General features: G+C 59.4%; 3 protein-coding genes across 3 annotated transcripts; all 3 read right to left on the bottom strand.

Moving 5' to 3' along the window:
• Positions 1–2,997: 2,997 nt before the first annotated feature.
• On the bottom strand, positions 2,998–6,360 carry LDBPK_360840 (hypothetical protein, unknown function; the record flags this gene model as incomplete). Its single annotated transcript, XM_003865152.1, has 1 exon — positions 2,998–6,360. The coding sequence occupies one exon, from the start codon at positions 6,358–6,360 to the stop codon at positions 2,998–3,000; it is 3,363 nt and encodes a 1,120-aa protein (XP_003865200.1).
• A 1,783-nt stretch (positions 6,361–8,143) lies between these two features.
• On the bottom strand, positions 8,144–9,460 carry LDBPK_360830 (hypothetical protein, conserved; the record flags this gene model as incomplete). The annotated part of the gene is made up of 1 exon (XM_003865151.1): positions 8,144–9,460. The coding sequence occupies one exon, from the start codon at positions 9,458–9,460 to the stop codon at positions 8,144–8,146; it is 1,317 nt and encodes a 438-aa protein (XP_003865199.1).
• Positions 9,461–11,142: 1,682 nt separating this feature from the next.
• On the bottom strand, positions 11,143–13,695 carry LDBPK_360820 (hypothetical protein, conserved; the record flags this gene model as incomplete). Its single annotated transcript, XM_003865150.1, has 1 exon — positions 11,143–13,695. The coding sequence occupies one exon, from the start codon at positions 13,693–13,695 to the stop codon at positions 11,143–11,145; it is 2,553 nt and encodes an 850-aa protein (XP_003865198.1).
• Between the last annotated feature and the right edge of the window lie 3,465 nt (positions 13,696–17,160).

Below are 17,160 nucleotides of genomic sequence, written 5' to 3'. Positions count from 1 at the left end.
GCGGTCGAAAAGCGTGCAGCGACAAAAAGATCGGAGCACTTAGTAAACTGCGTCACAAGCAAGCCAGGCGGACAGACTGGCATGCGGACGCACACGCTCTCGTCCTTCCCTACGTCCTCTACCCTCTACAAGCAGCAGTACTGAAACAACAAGAGTTAAGCGTCTCCCCCTTTCCCCATGTACACACACAACTGTGCAACACGCTGGGGCTTACGGTTGGAGTCACAGAGAGAGAAGGGGGAAGGCGGTGGACGATGAGAATGAGCGAAATAACCTACATAAAAGCCAGCGTCAAGGCGAGGCGAGACAGCGAGGCAAAGATAAACTCAAAGAAACGAAACGCTCGAGAGCAAGGGAGTTTGTGCAGGGGGTGTCTGCCCAAACATTCATCTACAGAGAGACACAAACGCCTGTACGTGTGTGTGCATGGCGAGGGCACCAGAAGAAAAGGAACCAACAAACAGATAGAGACAGTGAAGGCCAGCGACGCACGGGAAAAGGCGCGGAGAGCAGCGGAGGTTGCAAAAAAAAAAAACACAAAGGCAAGAATGATTACCATTCCGCATGTGTGCCACCAGGTGTGCGCAAACAAGGAGAGCGTAGAGCATGTCAGCAGGCAAAATAGAAAAAAAAAAACATCAAAAACGCAAACGCCCACGGTAACATGAGGAGGAGGTGAGTAATCGACTGGAAAGAAGGCAGAGGAGACGCACGAGCCCTGGCTCAGCAACAAACACGAACACGCCTAGCGCCAACATACAGAGACGGACTCATCAAGTCTTTGCACAGGATAGACGCGAGTCATCTAAGTGCGGGGGAGAAGGCAGCACGAGGAAAAGAGAGGTGCAAACTTCTCTGTGAAGCCGCGTAGCCGTCAAACCAAAGAAGGCTATTCTTCCTCGTCATGCTCGCCCTACATCGTCCTGATTTACCCCCCACACGCTCCTTCCTTTGGTGCGCTGTTCTGCCAACAGACAGCATGCCACCAGCTGAAGTGGCGCGTCACTGAGAGGGATATCGCATTCTGGATCGCTACGACTTCGTATCCGCTGATTTCTACACGACTGCAACGCCGATACGCCTCGTTGCAACCGGTGCACCCTACCTGCGCGCGTGCTAGCTCTACTCGAGCCGAAACGTGCAGTGCTGCGCACCCATCGCCACGCACCGGTCGGTGTGTCCCTTGATGAGCCGCTGCGCTTCAGCGACGGGGAGGTCGTGCGACGTACTGAGTGTGGCGCGGAGGACAGAGAAGTTGAGTCGAAGCCATCCAAACATAGAGGTGAAGCACTTCGTCCACTGTGTTGTCGGCCAGCGGTTTTACACGTACAATCCTGTTGGGAGAGCATCGTCGACACCCAATCCATCACGATCTGCCACCTCTCCACGGCAAGGTCCTTCGCGGGGTGTGGATCGTGATCATGTGAAACACAAGGGACAGGATAGGATCCACCAGGTTGACCTAGCGGTGCAACGTGCTGGCTGCGTGGTGCTAGCACGAGTTGCACACCGCCGTCACGCCAGCTGGCGCCACTACCCCCAAGGCAGGCAGTCAGTTGCCGAAGACGTGGAGAAGGGGGATACGGTGGTGCCTTGCATCTTGCGATAGCGCCTCGGCGTCTGAGGCACGGCTCACACGCACGCCGTGTAAGCCGCCGCAGATGTCTGCCGATCGCGCTGGTGATCCTACGTGGAGAGAAGCCGAGCGTGTACGCTGCCGTGGTCGTCCTCGTGGCCATTTTCGTAGTGATGGTGCCCGCCGTCCTCGTGACTGCGGCCCTGGTCATCGTCATGGCCCTCGAAGAGGCCGCCGGGAGACTGTGCGTGCTCGCTACTGCAGTACCGCATGCTGTTGACAAGCACGTTCATGACGAAGCCAAAGCACCCCAGCCCCATCATAAAAGGCGTCGGCAGCACCTCTCCGTCCCATCCCCCATCCCCTGCTCGTCATCATACATGGCGCACAGGGACACGCTTGGAAGCCACTGGAAGGGGCTGCTGGTGATCCGCACAGCGGGGCCGCAGGTGGTAAAGACAGACGCCATCGCGCCAATCACCTGAGCGCGGCGCCACGCAAATGTGCAGCGATCCTTCGCATGCCACCTGGGCGCCTAGGCGGAGAACAGAGGGGCACGAAGGGTGAAGTGGTAAGCTAGAATATCAGCTTCATCGCACAGCACGACAAGATTGCCCGGCATGTCGCCACCAACCGCCTCCACGAGAATCATAAGCTTAGAGAATGCCACCGCGGCCCACAGAGCATGGGTGATCGTGAGGCTCTTGCCCGTCCCCTTGCTCGAAGGGCAACGCCTGCAGGCGCTGGCAGCCAAAAATAGCGTGGCTCCTCACGCGCTCATCTGTATGAGTGTGCAGGTAGTCACGCTAACGCAGTGGTGAAGCAGAGGATAAAAGAAAGTGCGGCGCAAGCGCAGAGTCATCGTGCTAGCACGAGGAGAAGGCCAGAAGAGGCTTTGAAGACAGAAGCGGGAGAGGTGCAGTGTAGGGGATGCGCGTGAAAGCGAGACAAGACACACCGTGGTGTGTATAGGTCTGCGGACTGTTGAGAGAGGAGACCAGTTCTCACCTCCTAACGAGGTCGTCATACCTGCCGCTGAACCTGCCTTCGTGGCCATCATCGTTGCAGTAACGGCGTGGGCGGTTTTTGTCGCTTCCGATTAGGGCTTTTGGTTTTCTCCGCACGGGTATGGTAAGATTGTGCGACCGTCGTTGCGGCGGATCTGATCGCGTCCAGCTGTGTGATGGCCACCCATTCGCCCTAGCGCCAACAACAGGCAGTGACGATAGAAAAAGGAGCATAGCACGCAGCGCGGAACTTGCAGGACGGGGCACTGTACCAACATGCACCCAACGACGAGCCGAGGAAAAGGATGGCAGGGACAACTTGAAGGCTCATGGCGCGCCTTCATCTCTCGAGCCGCTTCGGGTTGCATCGCTTCACTGTTAGCCCTCTCCCGTCCACCGGTCACCGTGCAAACATCACCAGGAAAACGTTGGCATGCAGCGTCCATTCAACTGGCAGCGCACCCCTCCCGGTGCTGTAGCAGCGCTCGCTTGCGACGGGTGGGATGGTTGACGGTGGTCACTGCCCCCTGCGACTGTACAATCAGAGAAGTCGATACGATCCAATACGTCGTGATACACAGCAGCGCGCAGCTCCTCTGGTGCGTTGACGACGTCCACCAGCACTGACTCTCTGCGCTCTGCCAAGACCGCCACGATCGCTGTCGTAGCGTTGCCGAGTGAGAGCTCAGCTAAGCTGGCGGGATGGCGATTACTGCACTGGTGCCATACCGCTTTCTCCGCACCACTTGCGCAACCGCTTTGGTCACTATGCGGTGCCGCATCCGTGCCAAGGCGCCTGCGCTGACTCTCTTGCCCTACACTGCGCCGATGCTGAGCAGAGGGTACGTCACACCCGAGAGAGCCGAGTCCATCATCATCCTGGCCGGTGTGTGCCCTGTCCTTCCTGACGATCCATTCCATGTGCGGCACAACGAAGAACTCCGTTGTCGTGGTTGCTGCAGCGGCGTCCTCATCTTTGAGATCCGTGACAGGATGAGGTGCGCTGTCCACGACGGGCTCCAGTTCCAAGTACATCCACACCGCTGGCAGCTCCTTTGGCTCACCTAAGAAGGACTCGGACAGGATGTATGACCGGCGCGCAGGACGCGCACAGCCGCCGCCTCCCCCAAAGGGTACCGGGGCCTCTTCTTGAGCCACCAGGGTCATCTTCAGCCCCCACGGAAAGCAAGCGTGAGCAGCATCGCTGGTGTCGACGCGGGAGAAAGGCTGGTGTAGCCCGATCCACAGCCGTGTCGGGAAGCGCGTCACCCTGTGCGGGGGCCTCGCAAGACCTTCCTGAACACGGACGCGAACCAGCTGCGCTGGAATGGCCGGCCGTGAGCCCGTAAATGCAATCGGAACGCGAAGGTCGTGGTACCGGCGACAGTCAAAGCACACGTGGCACCCGTCGAAGTAGGGTAGCACTTCTTTTGTGTAGCTCAGCCACACACACGAGTCGCACTGACTCGAAGCGGCACTCGACTGCGACAGCGGCTTTGCCAGCCATCCCTTCACGGCCGCAGTGCCGTCATTGCTGTCCCGCCGCGGCGAAAGATTGCGACGGTCACCGCCGCCGAATGCGGAATCGAGATCAAAGAGACAGCGCGCCTGGCCGTTCTCCCGCTGCTCGCACCTTCGTGTCCAGTTGCGCAGGAGGACCATCGGCTCACCTTCTGCATTATCAGCCACGGCCAGCACGCGGTACGACGTGCCAGGTCGAAGCCCGAGCCGCTGGTAAGCCGCATGCGCCCCAGCCACAGCCACCGACCTCGTAGATGTGTCACGCAGGGCCGCCGTTGAAAAGGTGGAGAGCAGCACCACGCCTGCGCCGCGTGCGTTTGTACTGAGAGCCGCCTCCATCTCCTCCAGCGCCGTGCTGCTGCGTCTGTGCCACCAGTCCCAGCACTCGACCGGTCCACCCGTGAAGTTGCCAATCGCCGTCTCCGCTGTGAGACTGCAGAGCGCGTGGTAGCCACACAGCACTTTGGCCAGCGCTTTCTCGCAAACAGGTGCCCAGAGGTCGTAGGTGGTGGTGCTGCTGCATCCGTACAGGTCGACGAGCCTGTTGTCCTCGATGACGCACGGCAGATACGCGTCGACCGTGACGCGCGTCCACCAGCCATGCACGCACAGCCAGACAACGTAGATGCCATTGTCCTCGTCCTCGCTCGTCGTGCTGGCGAGCACGCTCAGCACCGCACCAGCAGACTCGGCGAGCGCAGCCAAGGCGGCAACAACACCCGCGTCGCCCAGTCGGCCGCAGCGTAGCGAATCGGGGTCAATGCCGGCGCTCGTCAGCAGCTCAGCTTTCCTGCCACGAGGTACAACGGCGTCGCGGGGGCGCCACTCCACAACAAACGAAGTGCGCCGGTCTGTATGGCAGCCGCGGCAGCCACCACTGCTGTCAAAGCCAAGCGTCTCCGACACGGGAGGAAACGCGGCGTCGACGTAGTGCAGCCCGCGGCGGCGGCACAGCGCTGCCACCTCGGACGCAGTGCGGAGCCCTTGGCTCGTGGCCAGCATTGCGATCTCTTCTGCCAGAGACCGGAGAAGGTGATCCGTGTCGCGAATCGTGTCCTCTCGCCCCAACTCACTCAGCCGCGTGGGGTGCTCCGCGCTGAGCTCCTGCGGCGGCGTGGCGTCAAGAAGGGGCGTCGACCCGGCGAACTCGTGCATGGGCCCCATCCACGGCTGCACAACTTTCGCGGCGCTGGTCTCCGACGATGGCAACGGGGGACTGAGGAGGGTGGGCCGCGGACGACGACGACCGTCGGCGCTGAGGGTTTCCCCTCCGGCATCAGGCTTGGCCTTGCCGTTTGACGAGGAGTGGACAGGGGGTACGCACCCCTTCTCACGCCACGTCTCCGACGCCTCACCGGCAGCTGTGACCGCACTCACCTGCCGCGTTGCCGAACTCGGGCTGCACGGTGTGTCTGGCGAGAGAGCAGTCAGCTCCGATATCTCGAGCCCCGTCAGCGTCTCCTCCATCGGTAGTGGAGTAGTGCCAGAAGAGGCCTTCTCACGTGCAGCCGGGGTAGAATTCGGGCCACCACCAGCACGCGCCCGGCGTCGCGCGTGGTCGTCTTCCTCTTTGCCGCTGCACTGCGGCGTCCCAGGCGGCCACGCAGGTGGGATCTCGTCGAGCACCGGAATGTCATACCGGCGGAGTACCTCGAGGCCAGCGGCGTCGGTTGAGCGCAGCTGGAGCGCCTTGAGCTCCGCGAACGTCTTGTCACACCGCAGGAGGAGGCGGCGCGCCTCTTCGTAAAGGGAGACAGGCACCGTCGACGACAACGGTTCGTTGTTGCTGTTGTTTGGTGGCTGAGCCAGGAGTGCCCGGAGTGCGGTGCGCAGGTGCCTGCCCTCAGCCTGAGCGGCCTGTCGCTCTTTCTCCGCCGTGGCGCGCAGCAGGTGCTCGCGCTTCAGTGACGCTCGAAGGGCGTTCAGCGAGTTGGCGTTGTCGACTCGTTCCCGTGCCAAGATGGCTTCGAGACGCGCCACTTCCTCTTCTCGTCGCTGCAGCACTCGTTGTTGTTGCATCCTGCGCTGGGCTCCGTCTCCGTCTCCGCTGTCCGCTTCGCAGATGACCGGGGTGGACAGCGACGGCGGAGCTAGCCACACAGTCGACATCGGCGGTGGAATTTCATCCTTGCTCGAGTTGCAGTAGCCCGCCGCGGAGGTGCACGACACAGACGTTGGATCCGGCGAGGAAGACGTGCGCGAGGGTCTGTGTACAGAGCAAGTGGACGACCAGTACTCCACACCTGGGCGGCGCATTATCAGCCCTTGCCTGGGAAGGCGCCGACGCCGACGAGAGCAATGATAAATGAGACTGGAGAACAAAGAGTTTCTTGTGTGTGAGAGAGGACGTGCCACGATACGGCAATGCAGGTCTGTACGTGTGTGTGCGTGTAGCCTCAATTCTCTATGTGCGGATGTATATCCCCTTTATGCGGTTCGTGTGCGTCTAAGCAAGTGAGAGGGAGGGCATGCAGGGAGAGAAAAAAAAAAACAGAGTGGCAGGCAAGAAGAAGGGGGTACACGGAAGGGCACGCGAATCGGCTCTTCATCTGCCTCTCTAGCACCGCAATCTGATGGCAGGGCTCGGTTCAATGAAAAGACGGGCAGCGAATAAAAACACGAAAAAAAGAACGCGGGCTGGTAATGATGCGCAGTCTCTTCGCTCTCACACATTCCCCCCCCCGCTTGTTGGCTGCCCGTGGGTGTTGCGCGGATAGAGAAACGTCAGAGTAGAACAGCAAGACACGCGAAAAAAAAGGAGAAATAGTGCATGCCGTCGCGCCAAACTCGTGGCGGCAATGCACAAAGAGCGCGTGCGCGTGTGCCGGCCGCCCGCATACATGTGCGTTAAGCAACGAAAGGGAGAAAGAAAAAGGGGGTTTAGGCAAAGAGACGAGAAGGGGAGCAAGAAAAGCACTGGCGCATCCGTGAAAAAGGTGTTTGGCTTTTCTTTGTTGTCGCATACGTGTGCTTGTGCGTGTGTATATGCCAGTCAGCTCACGTTATCGTTGCACATGCGCACTCACCGAAAAACTACAGTCCTTATGCCCGTCATAGGCGGCAGCGGAAAGGCTGCGCTACAGCGTGAGCCAAGCACAAGTAAGCACGCACCGATGCGCGCGGCAGACGGGTGGGGTAGAAAAAAAGGAGCGAATTACGACCTGTCGAGGACAACATCTTTGCTGACTCGGTTCGCTCTGTCAGTGATGCCATGGAGGTGACACACATGCTCTATAGAAAGCGCTCATCAGCGCGTCTCACCTGCATCGGCAGGCGACACGTTTTTCGTACGAAAAAAAAAAAGACTTGGCAGACCTTCTGCTTTCATTTTTGCACCCCCTTTGCCGCCGAAACGTGAATCGCACAAGAAAAGCAGGCATGGCCCGCACTCGTCCTAAACTTTTCCTATTCGGTTGTCTTCTCTACGGTGCAGAAAAGCGTCCGCCATACTCTCTGCAAGCGTTAGCCACCAATCTTCCGGGCTCCACACATACATATACATCTATACATGCATACCCCACACATTCCGACTAATGATGAGGACCGACATACAGCGTGCATGTCGCAGTCGCCTGAGCATATCCCGTAGCGCATGCACAAGAGAACAGCAAACTCCGCACGTGGGAGACAGTGGCTAAAACACGCGAGAGCGCAGAGAGCGAGAAGGGAGAGGAGAGATGTGTGTCTAACGCTCACATGAACACAACACAAGTGCAAAAACAAAGAAGGAGAGCGAGGATGCACATGAATAGGCAGGTTCGGATATGCGCGGGCACCTCTTACCTCTGTGTATGCATGTCGATGGTGGTACGCGAATCCATACATCTTTTCGGGCTTCGACAGAGAGAGGTGCACCAGCGAAGCCAAACAAACAAAAAAAAAACGCACGCATGCGCGCGGCAGATGCTCGGGGTCGGCATATATGTACATGCTGCCGCTAAAGAATCGCTCCGCTCTCTTCCAGTATCCATGAACGCCGTTAATTCACTTCCATCGCGGGAGCCTCAAAGTCAAAAAGAAGGCCATGACTGATGAGCCGCTATCCTTCGCCATCATCGTCATCGTCGTACTCGACAATCTGCCAGCGGCCGCGGCGGCTCGCTGGCGGCACCGTGTCCTTTCGAACCGCTGCCACGGAGGATGAAGGCTGTGATGATGATGACGCGACAGCTACAGCTTCCGCGGTTATGGTATCAGCAGAACCAACGGCGAACGACGGAGTAGCGGAGGTGGAGGCTGCAGGGGGAGAGCTGCGCAAGCCACTAGAGATGCACAGGTTCTTTGGCGCCCCCTCAGACTCGGCGCGCGCGCGGTACATGCTCTCCAGCACGTCATCCGGCACAGCAGAGGGGCGCAAAGGGCGCCGTAGCTGCACCTGGCGGAGCATGGAGGCGAGGGTATGGGGTTTCTCTGTGCGGTCAGCGGCGCCGCTAGTGTTGGTGTAATTCGCCTGTGTCCTGGGACGAGGCGGTGGTGGTGCTGCCGCCCCGAGGGCCCCCAGCAACGCCGCCCGCTCACTCTCTGAGCCATGCTGCGGTGCAGCGCTCTCGAACGCAGCGGCAGCGGCGTCTGTGCTCGCAGGTTGCTTTCTCGACGCGGGAGGAGGGTCCAAGACGCTTGCCGGCACGTCCATCCAGCGGTGATACTTGTCGTAGTAAGCTGACTGCAGTGCTTGCACCTGACTCAGAAACTCGTCCCGCGCGCGGGCGACTAGCTCATCGCGCTCCTGCTCGGACGGGGTACGCATGAACACCTCATGAACTCTCTCGAATGCGGATGGCTCACTCGCGAACGCTACCGACTTCACCGACGCCGTTGGCGCCTGCGCATCCTCGTTGTCGTCGTCGTCGCTCTCGGTGCCGCCCAGCGTACAGGGCAGCGACTGGCGCACCAGCTTGTAGAGAGAGCAAGCATCGTTGTGAAGAGATGTGCATGTCACATCGCAGGGCTGGCCCGCGGCTATAGCATTTGCAGCGGCAGTGGAGCCCGTGTTTGTTCGGGCTGCTGACGGCACTGCTGCTGACTGCACAAGCTGCTGCTTTTCGCCGCGGCGACGCCGGCACTCCTGCAGCTTCCACTGCATGTAGCGAGCCCTCTCCCTACACACCGACGCCGAGAAGTGGTGCACGTCTAGATGGCGCATCAGGAGGCGCTCCTGAGCTGTTTGCGGTGTGCGGAGCGCCTGCTGCACGGAGCAGGCAACCAGCTCCCACGGGCATTGTGCCTCGACTGACAAGTTCAGGCTGCTGGGCAGCAACTCCTCAACGGATACGTCCAGCGGTGCATGGAAGCGTGCCGCCAGGAGCAGAATGAGGTGATCAATGTACGTGCTAAAGGAATCGAGGTCCGTCGCCATGATGACTCCACTTGACTTCAAAGTGAACGACAACAAAATCTGTAGAATCGACGCGGGTGAGCAGTTCGAGAAGTAGGGCGTGCGGATAGATCCTGTGTGCGTGGGCTTAAGCGCAGGTGAGAGGGAGCATCACAGACGAGGTCTATGCTCCAGAAAAGCGCAGGAGAAGAAGGCGATGAATGGGATGGTGAAGCCGGATAGGAAGCGCTCAGCCACACAGTCTGCAACCAACAGCTTTTGGATGCGCGTTATCACCGAAGCACCAGGGAAGACAGGGATCGGGTGTGAGCCGCCCGCGATGCCGTAACGCGTGTGTGTGTGTGTGTGTGTGTGGCAACAGCAGGAAGACACCATAAAGCGGCAGCCAGCGCCATGAGAATCACATCAGAGAAGCGACGCAATGAATGGTGTGAGCCGCCCACGAGAATGGGCCCGCTGTACCGCTCCCTCGGTCTTTTTTTTCTTTGCGGCCAATGAAACAGGCAAAATACACACATGCACAACAAAACAAAAAGAAAAATGCTGTGTTGTTGTTCTCGCAAACCGCAAGCAAACCGCCTGCGTCGGCACACGCCGCCTCCGAGGGGCATGAGAAAACGAGAGGAGAGGAAGGGGCAAAAAGGCGGTCAAAAAAAAAAAGCTGAATAAGACGGAGGGACATCGGAGGAGAAGGAGGTGTATGGAAGGGAGGGCAAGAAGCGGAGGAGTAGGATGTGTATGGCAGCCAACAAGGGACCCCTCCTCTTTTCTTTTCCTCGTGTACTATACTGTTTGCTGCACAGTAAACACACACGCACGCCCACATGCAACGCCAGGCACGAGAGACGAAACAAAACCGATGTCCGGAAAAGTTCAAAGAGCTCAAAGAGGTAAGGAAAGGAGATGGGGAAAGAGAGAGATCAAGAAACTGCCCAACGCATCCATTTCGCTTGAAAGAGACAGCATGTACACAACCAAGCACGCAGCAGTCGTATCGGGACAGGGAGGAGGGAGGGGGCGAAGTCTCCCATGCCCCTCCCTCCCCCGCGAGAAAAAAAAAAGAAAAGACGCAAAGTTCCACAATACAGGGGGGGGGGGTGACGAAGAGACGACAGAAGACAGTAATAACGGAGAGAGAAGTGGGACGAGGAAAGGAGGTGGCGGGGAGCGGAGGTGCTTGTGTCTCATTTGGAGGTCCGTGGCGTTAGAAAAGTAAAGACGCGCCCCCACCCCACCACCACCACCACCCACCCACCCAACAAAAAGATAAATAAAAAAAAAACAAGCCGAAATGTCGAGGCAACAACGTCAAGAACAAAGAGGGACCGGCAAAACTAACGTAAAGTGTACCAAGACAAGATCCCCCCTCCCAAAACACACGCACACACCGAAACATAAAATTAAGAACTGCGAAGGGGCACCGGCAGACCCAACGAACAACAGAGACACTGGACGATGGAGGGGGCACAAGCAACGCTAAAACAGGACGAGAAGCACCGAAATGAGCACACAACAGCACCTGCCATCTTCGTCTCCTTCCATAATTTACAGCCGAGAAACATGAAATATGTCGAGCAGGAGTTTGTGGGAGATGCGCAGTGCCGTCTCATTCTCTGTAAGCGTGGCTGTGTCGCTGCTCAAGTGCGCGCTGCACATCCTCCGCAAGCGATTCCGCATTACGGGCGCCCCTATCGTACATTCTCTCAAAACACCACACCACTGCGCTCTCGCAACGCCTGATAGGCGACACATATAGATTTGAACTGCTGCTCTGCCTGCTGCTTTTCGTGTGGAGTGGCTGTTACCCACTTGTCTGGGTGCCACCGAAGGGCCGCCTCTCGGTACGCCTTGGCGATCACCTTCGGCTCTGGAAGCCTCCCGAACTCTCCAGGTGCCGACGGCGCGAGGATGCTCAGTCCAAGCAACTTCAACTGATCCGTGAGCTCACATAATGCCGCCGACTCGACACGCCGCGCATCCGCGTGCGGGGGCGGCGAATGCGCGCTCTGACCGCGGTGCCTCTCCCCTTCGGAAGCGGATGAGGATGAGAACGGCATGGAGGACTTTGGTGTCTCACAAGTGGGCTTCAGCGAAGCTTTAATAGCCCGGCGCTGCGCCAGTGCCTGCTGCAGCTGCGTCTTGTGCTCTATCGTCGGCGACAGCTCCACCGCGCGCGTCAGGTCCGTGACGGCGGCGTCGGCATAGCCTTGCAGCCGCTCCTTCATCGCCGCCGTCCACGGCGCTGCGCTGCAGCTCGCGAGCACGGCGCGTTGTCCCCTATATTCCTGTGCAAGTAGGTATAGTTTCACTCGCCCGCGTCTCGCGTACGCCGTGGCGTACTGCGGGCTGAGGGACACGGCGGAGTCTGCGTCGCTGAGTGCGTCCCGCCAGCGACCCGCTTGCATGTACACCGCCGTCCGATTGCAGTATACTGCCGCCAGGAGTGCGTGATTCAGGCGGTCTGTCTCGAGGCAGCGCGTGTAGGCGGACGCGGCGGCGTCCCAGTCACCGGCCTCGTACGCCGCGTTCCCGGCGTCGCGGTGCCGCGCAAACTTCTCGATGGTATGGCGCAGCTCCGCGGTACGACTGTCCTCCCTGAGGTAGTGCAGCTTGCCCCACGCCTCCATGTGTACAGCTGTGGTTTTACCGGCGTCCGCGGGAAGCCGCTCACGCAGCTGCGTCGCGCAGTAGCGCACGTGCACCTTCAGCAGGTGATTCTGCGCGCAGCGCTTCTCTGCCGCCTCGTCCAGCAAGCCAAGACACCGCTTGGTTGCAGCAGCGTCGTGCACGTCATAGAAGATGGACTTGGCCAGTACCGGGTAGAGCTCCAGAGAATCCGGGTAGGCACGGTAGAGAGCCTCCGCCTCGGACAACGCTTTCTTTGGATGGAGGTGGAGAAGCGCCTCGAGCCGGAGGGCCTGCCAGGACACGGCTGTCGGCCCTGTGTAGCTGGCCAAGGTCAACACCTTGTCCATAGCCGCTAACGCATCCGCCCACCGCTCGTGGCGGAGATGCTGCCAGTAGGTTTCCACCATCTCCAGTGCCGCCTCCTCGGCCGCCAGAACTTGCCGCTCTCTCTGCGACTTCAGGAGGCGGCTGTCGTGCCGGCAACAGGCCCCAGCAGCCTCGGCAGAGCTGCTTCCCGCAGCGTCACGTGCAAGGGGGCCATCTGGGGTCTCGTCACCACCCTTGTCGCTGCGCATCGACGACAAAGACGCCGTTCTGCGGCTGGTCGAGGCCGACCCCCGCCACATACCGTCCCTCTCGCATGCCTGCTGAGCCAGCTGGTAGTACTTCTTCGCCTCCACTAACCGGTACGCGGCCGCATAGGCCTTGGCGGCTCGCCAGCACGCCTTTGTGTGTCCGGGGTAGATGTGCAGCACGTAAAGGCAGTCCGCCACCGCGGGGAGGTAGCGGAAGCTCAGTAAAAACGCGCACGCGCGATTGCCCCACAGCGCTTCGTGGGCGGGGTCAAGTCGGATCGCCTCCGTGTAGGTCGCAATGGCGAGCTCGAATTCTTCGCGCAGAAGAAACGCGTTTCCCCGCTCCTTGAGCCGCGCCACAATCCCAGCGGTGCCGCCTGCGTAGACGGAGCCTTTGGTGTGCGGGCTCGGCGGGGGCCCCGCAAAGTTCGTTGCGTCGTGCGAGTGGCCGCCTGCGTCACCGCCATCGCTGCCCCCTTTCCTCGCCCCGCACACGGGGGTGGCGGCAGCCTCTGAGCTGCCGGACTGCGCCGCGAACGGGATGTTTCCCGTCCCGCCCAGCACAGAGGAGCTAGTGCCCATCGTGAGGTCCTCGTCAGGAGAGCTGCAGCACGGTTCCTCCTTGGCAGCCGACAAGTCCGGCATGATGCTGAAGAAGCGCAGGGTCGCGGTGGCCTCCTCGTCTGGGGAAAAGTTCTGCTCGTGGTACAGAAAGGAAGCCGACGAGTTAGTTTTCACTGAGATGAGGGAGTTCCGGCGAGAGCGCCGATGCCCCGCTGGCCGCGGCGGCGGCGTGGGTGGTGAAGGTCGTGAGAGATAGACAGACTGAACTGTCGCTGCGGCAGGGCATGTGCGGGTCTCACTGCTGCTTACCCCTTTGGTGTCGCAGAGGTCACCGGAAGACACGCTCGGAGACGGTAAAGGAGAGGCTCGTGCCCCCGCGACAGCCGCAGCGCTCGCGACAGAAGAGGTGTCATAGGCAGCGCCTGGGTGCGCGCGAGAGGCATCCTTTGTAAGAAGGACAGGTCGGTTCAGCGTCGAGGACCGCGTCATGCGCATGGCTGGCGGACGCTGACGCACTGCCTTCTGAGTCGCACTAGCAGCTCGCCGCGTGAACGTGGCGAGACGTGAGTGTGCCTTCGACGACTTACCCGCATCGGTTGTTTCTGGGGCGTGGGTACGCTCACATAGCCCTTCTCCCCGGTACGAGGGAAGGTGCGGCCGCAGGAACGGTCGCACGGGGACCACGTGATTGGCAGCGGCGCAGCTTGCAGACGAGGAAGCAGAGAAGGGCGGCGTCGGGCTCACGCTGCGTGCTCTTTTCGGAGCTCCTTCCTCTGCCACCGCGTAGCCTGCAAACGCGAATGCGGCCTCTTCGACTCTCTCCTTCATCGGGTCGACCGTGGAACGAGAGGCTGAGGAGCCGTCGGCAGGCGCAGGCGGCGCCGCGGCGGCGCGTTCACGGGGTGCGGAAGCGGATCGAAGAGGATGCGAGAGGCGTATTTGTGTGCCAGTGCTACTGAACGACGGAGTGGCCTGTCCGGAAAGGTAGTTGTTCAAATATGGTCGAGCGCGCATGGCGGTAGGGTGCGACTCTGACGAAGCGGACGAGAGACGCATGGGCGGCGTTTTCCGCAACGCGGTAGCGCCGGTCAGTCGAGGAATGCACCTCACGCCCCACAACGAGAATGCTGACGCGGCGCCTTGCAAGGGGCTGGCGGCCTGCGTCGTCGCCATGGTGTGCCTGGCACTGGCGGTGCAAGTCGGCTTTCGCTTGGTGCGTGCCGGAAGCCCACTGCCAGACACACACCTCAGCCCACAGTCTCGGTTTTGTACAGAGCTAAGACGTGCAAAGGGTGCACTACCGTCCAGCGAAAACAGGGAAGGTGAAGCTGCAGCTAACGCAGCGGAGTCGGTAGCAAAGACCGCGGCAGCAGAAGTGCTGCGTTCATCTGCGTTGAAGCCGCGGTGAAGGCCACCGCTGTCACCAACACCGCCGCTAACGGGAGTGCCTCCTGGCAACGAAGAGACGGCGGTGCGGCGAGCGTCCATTGTATGAGTGCGACTAAAGATGGTTCTATCTAAACAGAGAAAAAAGGACGTGGAAAAGCAGGGAAGAAAGGATTCCTCAACGTAGCAGCAGCAGCAGCAGAACGAAGCCGACCCTCCACTTTAAATGGTGCAAAATGCGTAGGTGCACTGATCAAGTGGAAAAAAAAAGAAAACAGCTGCGCACAAGGGCTCTGCGTGAAGACTGGGCGGGCCCGCAAGTGTGTATGAGGCGCAGCTGCCGTGAGAGTGGCGGTAGAGAGGGGGTGAGGGTGGCTCTATCACGTTACTGACCCTTTTCCGCTAGTCGAGCCGTTAGAAGCTCATAAAGACAGAGAAAAGAAAAACAAGGGAAAACAAACAAGGAAACGAGGCGGACAAGCTGCTCCAGCAAGGGAGGAAGTCAAAGAAGACACAACAAAAAAAAGCGAGGAAAAAGCCTGAATCGGTGCGTGCGTGTGTGTGTGGGGGGGAGGGGGGACGACATAGAGATGAAGCGGAGGAGGGGCGGGAGAAAAGAGGGGTGGCATTTACGTAAGAGATACCCAACGGAACAGCTGAGACAACAAGAGGAAAGACAAACAGACTGCACGGCAGCGGTTTTCTTGTGGCGACGACGGTGGCTGTTGTATGCTCTCGACCTCAAATCGCAGTCGCACCGAAGGCGAGCAGACTCACACGAACACCACGGTGCACATGCACGCAGGAGTGCAGGAAGCCCGTATAAGCGCACGCAAACTTCTGCACAAGCCGGCGAAGGACATCGCCCCGGCGTGCTGTGTCGAGTGCCCCAAAAGGGCTGATGCGATCGTCTTGCGCACACGAGCACTCACGGGCTTGTGGCTGCTGTGGCATGTATGCTCGTTGCTTTTAGGTTTATGAAAATGTCGTGTGCGCTCAGCACCTTCGTGTGAGCGCCTCAGCACGAAGCGGGAAATGCAGGAGGAACCGCAAATAAAGCGAAGAGAAAAAAGACTATACAGATGGAAACGAAGGCTCGCAGAGCGGGGCGCATGTGCGTAGGTAGCCAGCACAGAAAATCAAGCGCAGGTGTTCAGCAGACTTCTCCATTTTGTCTTCCCCACCTCAGTCCTCCCTTCCGTGGCGTGCGCAAGAGATGGAGGGAAGGAAAGAAGAGCTGCAGCAAGGCATACCGTGTCTGTGCCAAGTACGCCAGCACACACAATTACCGGCAAGAACAAAGACATACGCAAGCCCAACGCCATCGGCTCATCGCCAATTATGCCAGAAGCCAAAGAAACAAAAAGAGGACAGCGAAACTCTACATCGGCGCATATCGCACAAGAGCTGAAAGGGCAACACACACGCACGCACCCGCATGGCCACGAGACCCCACCGCAATCGCATTCCATGCTCTCTATGCTTCCTTTGCACATATCTTTTCGCCCCCCATAGTGGACGGTTTGTTTCGTTTGGTGCGTCTCGCTTGCACATACGTCGACTCCGACAATCACCTTCCTCACGGACGTCAGGGTCACCGAACCGGGGTCCGCCATGCCTTTCGCCCTCCTTGAACAGCTAGAAAAAGGAGAGTAGTGCCGTGGAGCAACCACGTTCCACCAAACTTTAAGACATAGCACCGCCGGTGATGTTAAAGGGAAGAAGGAAAAGTGTGCACGTCATCAACTGCGGTTGGAAATGGTAAGACAGAGAAAGCAGAATCACCAAACTTGCATCCCATCGAGGCTCCACAGCGAGAGACGCGGCCACAAGACAACACACACAGAAACAGAAATGCGCCATGAACATCTGGCCCCGCTTCCTCCTCCCCTCAAAGGTAATGTGACGATGCAAGAAAAGAATCTCCTCGCAAACTTGGGAAAGGAAAAATCGCACACTAACACAGTACACATCGCCCCACCACCGATGCACATGTACGAGAAGAAATAAAACCAGCGCCCCATACGAAGTCGCCTTCCCACACACAAACGGAGACAAGTCAATAAAAAAAAAAGAAAACGCCCGACGGGGCCGCCTAAATGCAAGGTGAGAGGACAAGGCAAAGAGTTCGAGTGCAAAACTCTCAGCCGCTTCGCGAAAACCACAGCAACGGCAACGCACGCGAGAAACTATTCTCTTCGCGCTGTGCCATTCCGCCAGGAACACGTCAGTCAAGGTATACGCATCCAACCGCAGCGCACCCACCTCCTGTGGCGCCGCGACTACATCCGGGTCCTCGAGGGCGCAGCGTCCAGCCGCCGGATCGGGGCCACGCGTCTAGGCAGGCTCCTCCTGTCCTTCCTCGTCCCTTCCTTCGCACACGTGCTGCGCCCTCTCAGTCGCTTCCAGCCGCGGCATCCCACAAGGTGGTGTGGGCACCCTTCACACCGCAGTCGGGAGGGCTCGACGGCGCCATTCGCGGCGCTCTCGTCGTGCCTCATCGCACCCGCCCGGCCGCATGGGGGAGAGGCCGCACACTTCGCACGCATCCACTGTGTGCATTGGGGG

The sequence above is a fragment of the Leishmania donovani genome, chromosome 36, assembly GCF_000227135.1.
Source record: "Leishmania donovani BPK282A1 complete genome, chromosome 36".
NCBI lineage: Eukaryota > Euglenozoa > Kinetoplastea > Trypanosomatida > Trypanosomatidae > Leishmania > Leishmania donovani.
Note: the sequence above shows the minus strand (reverse complement) of the source record. Positions and strands in the feature narration are given on the sequence as shown.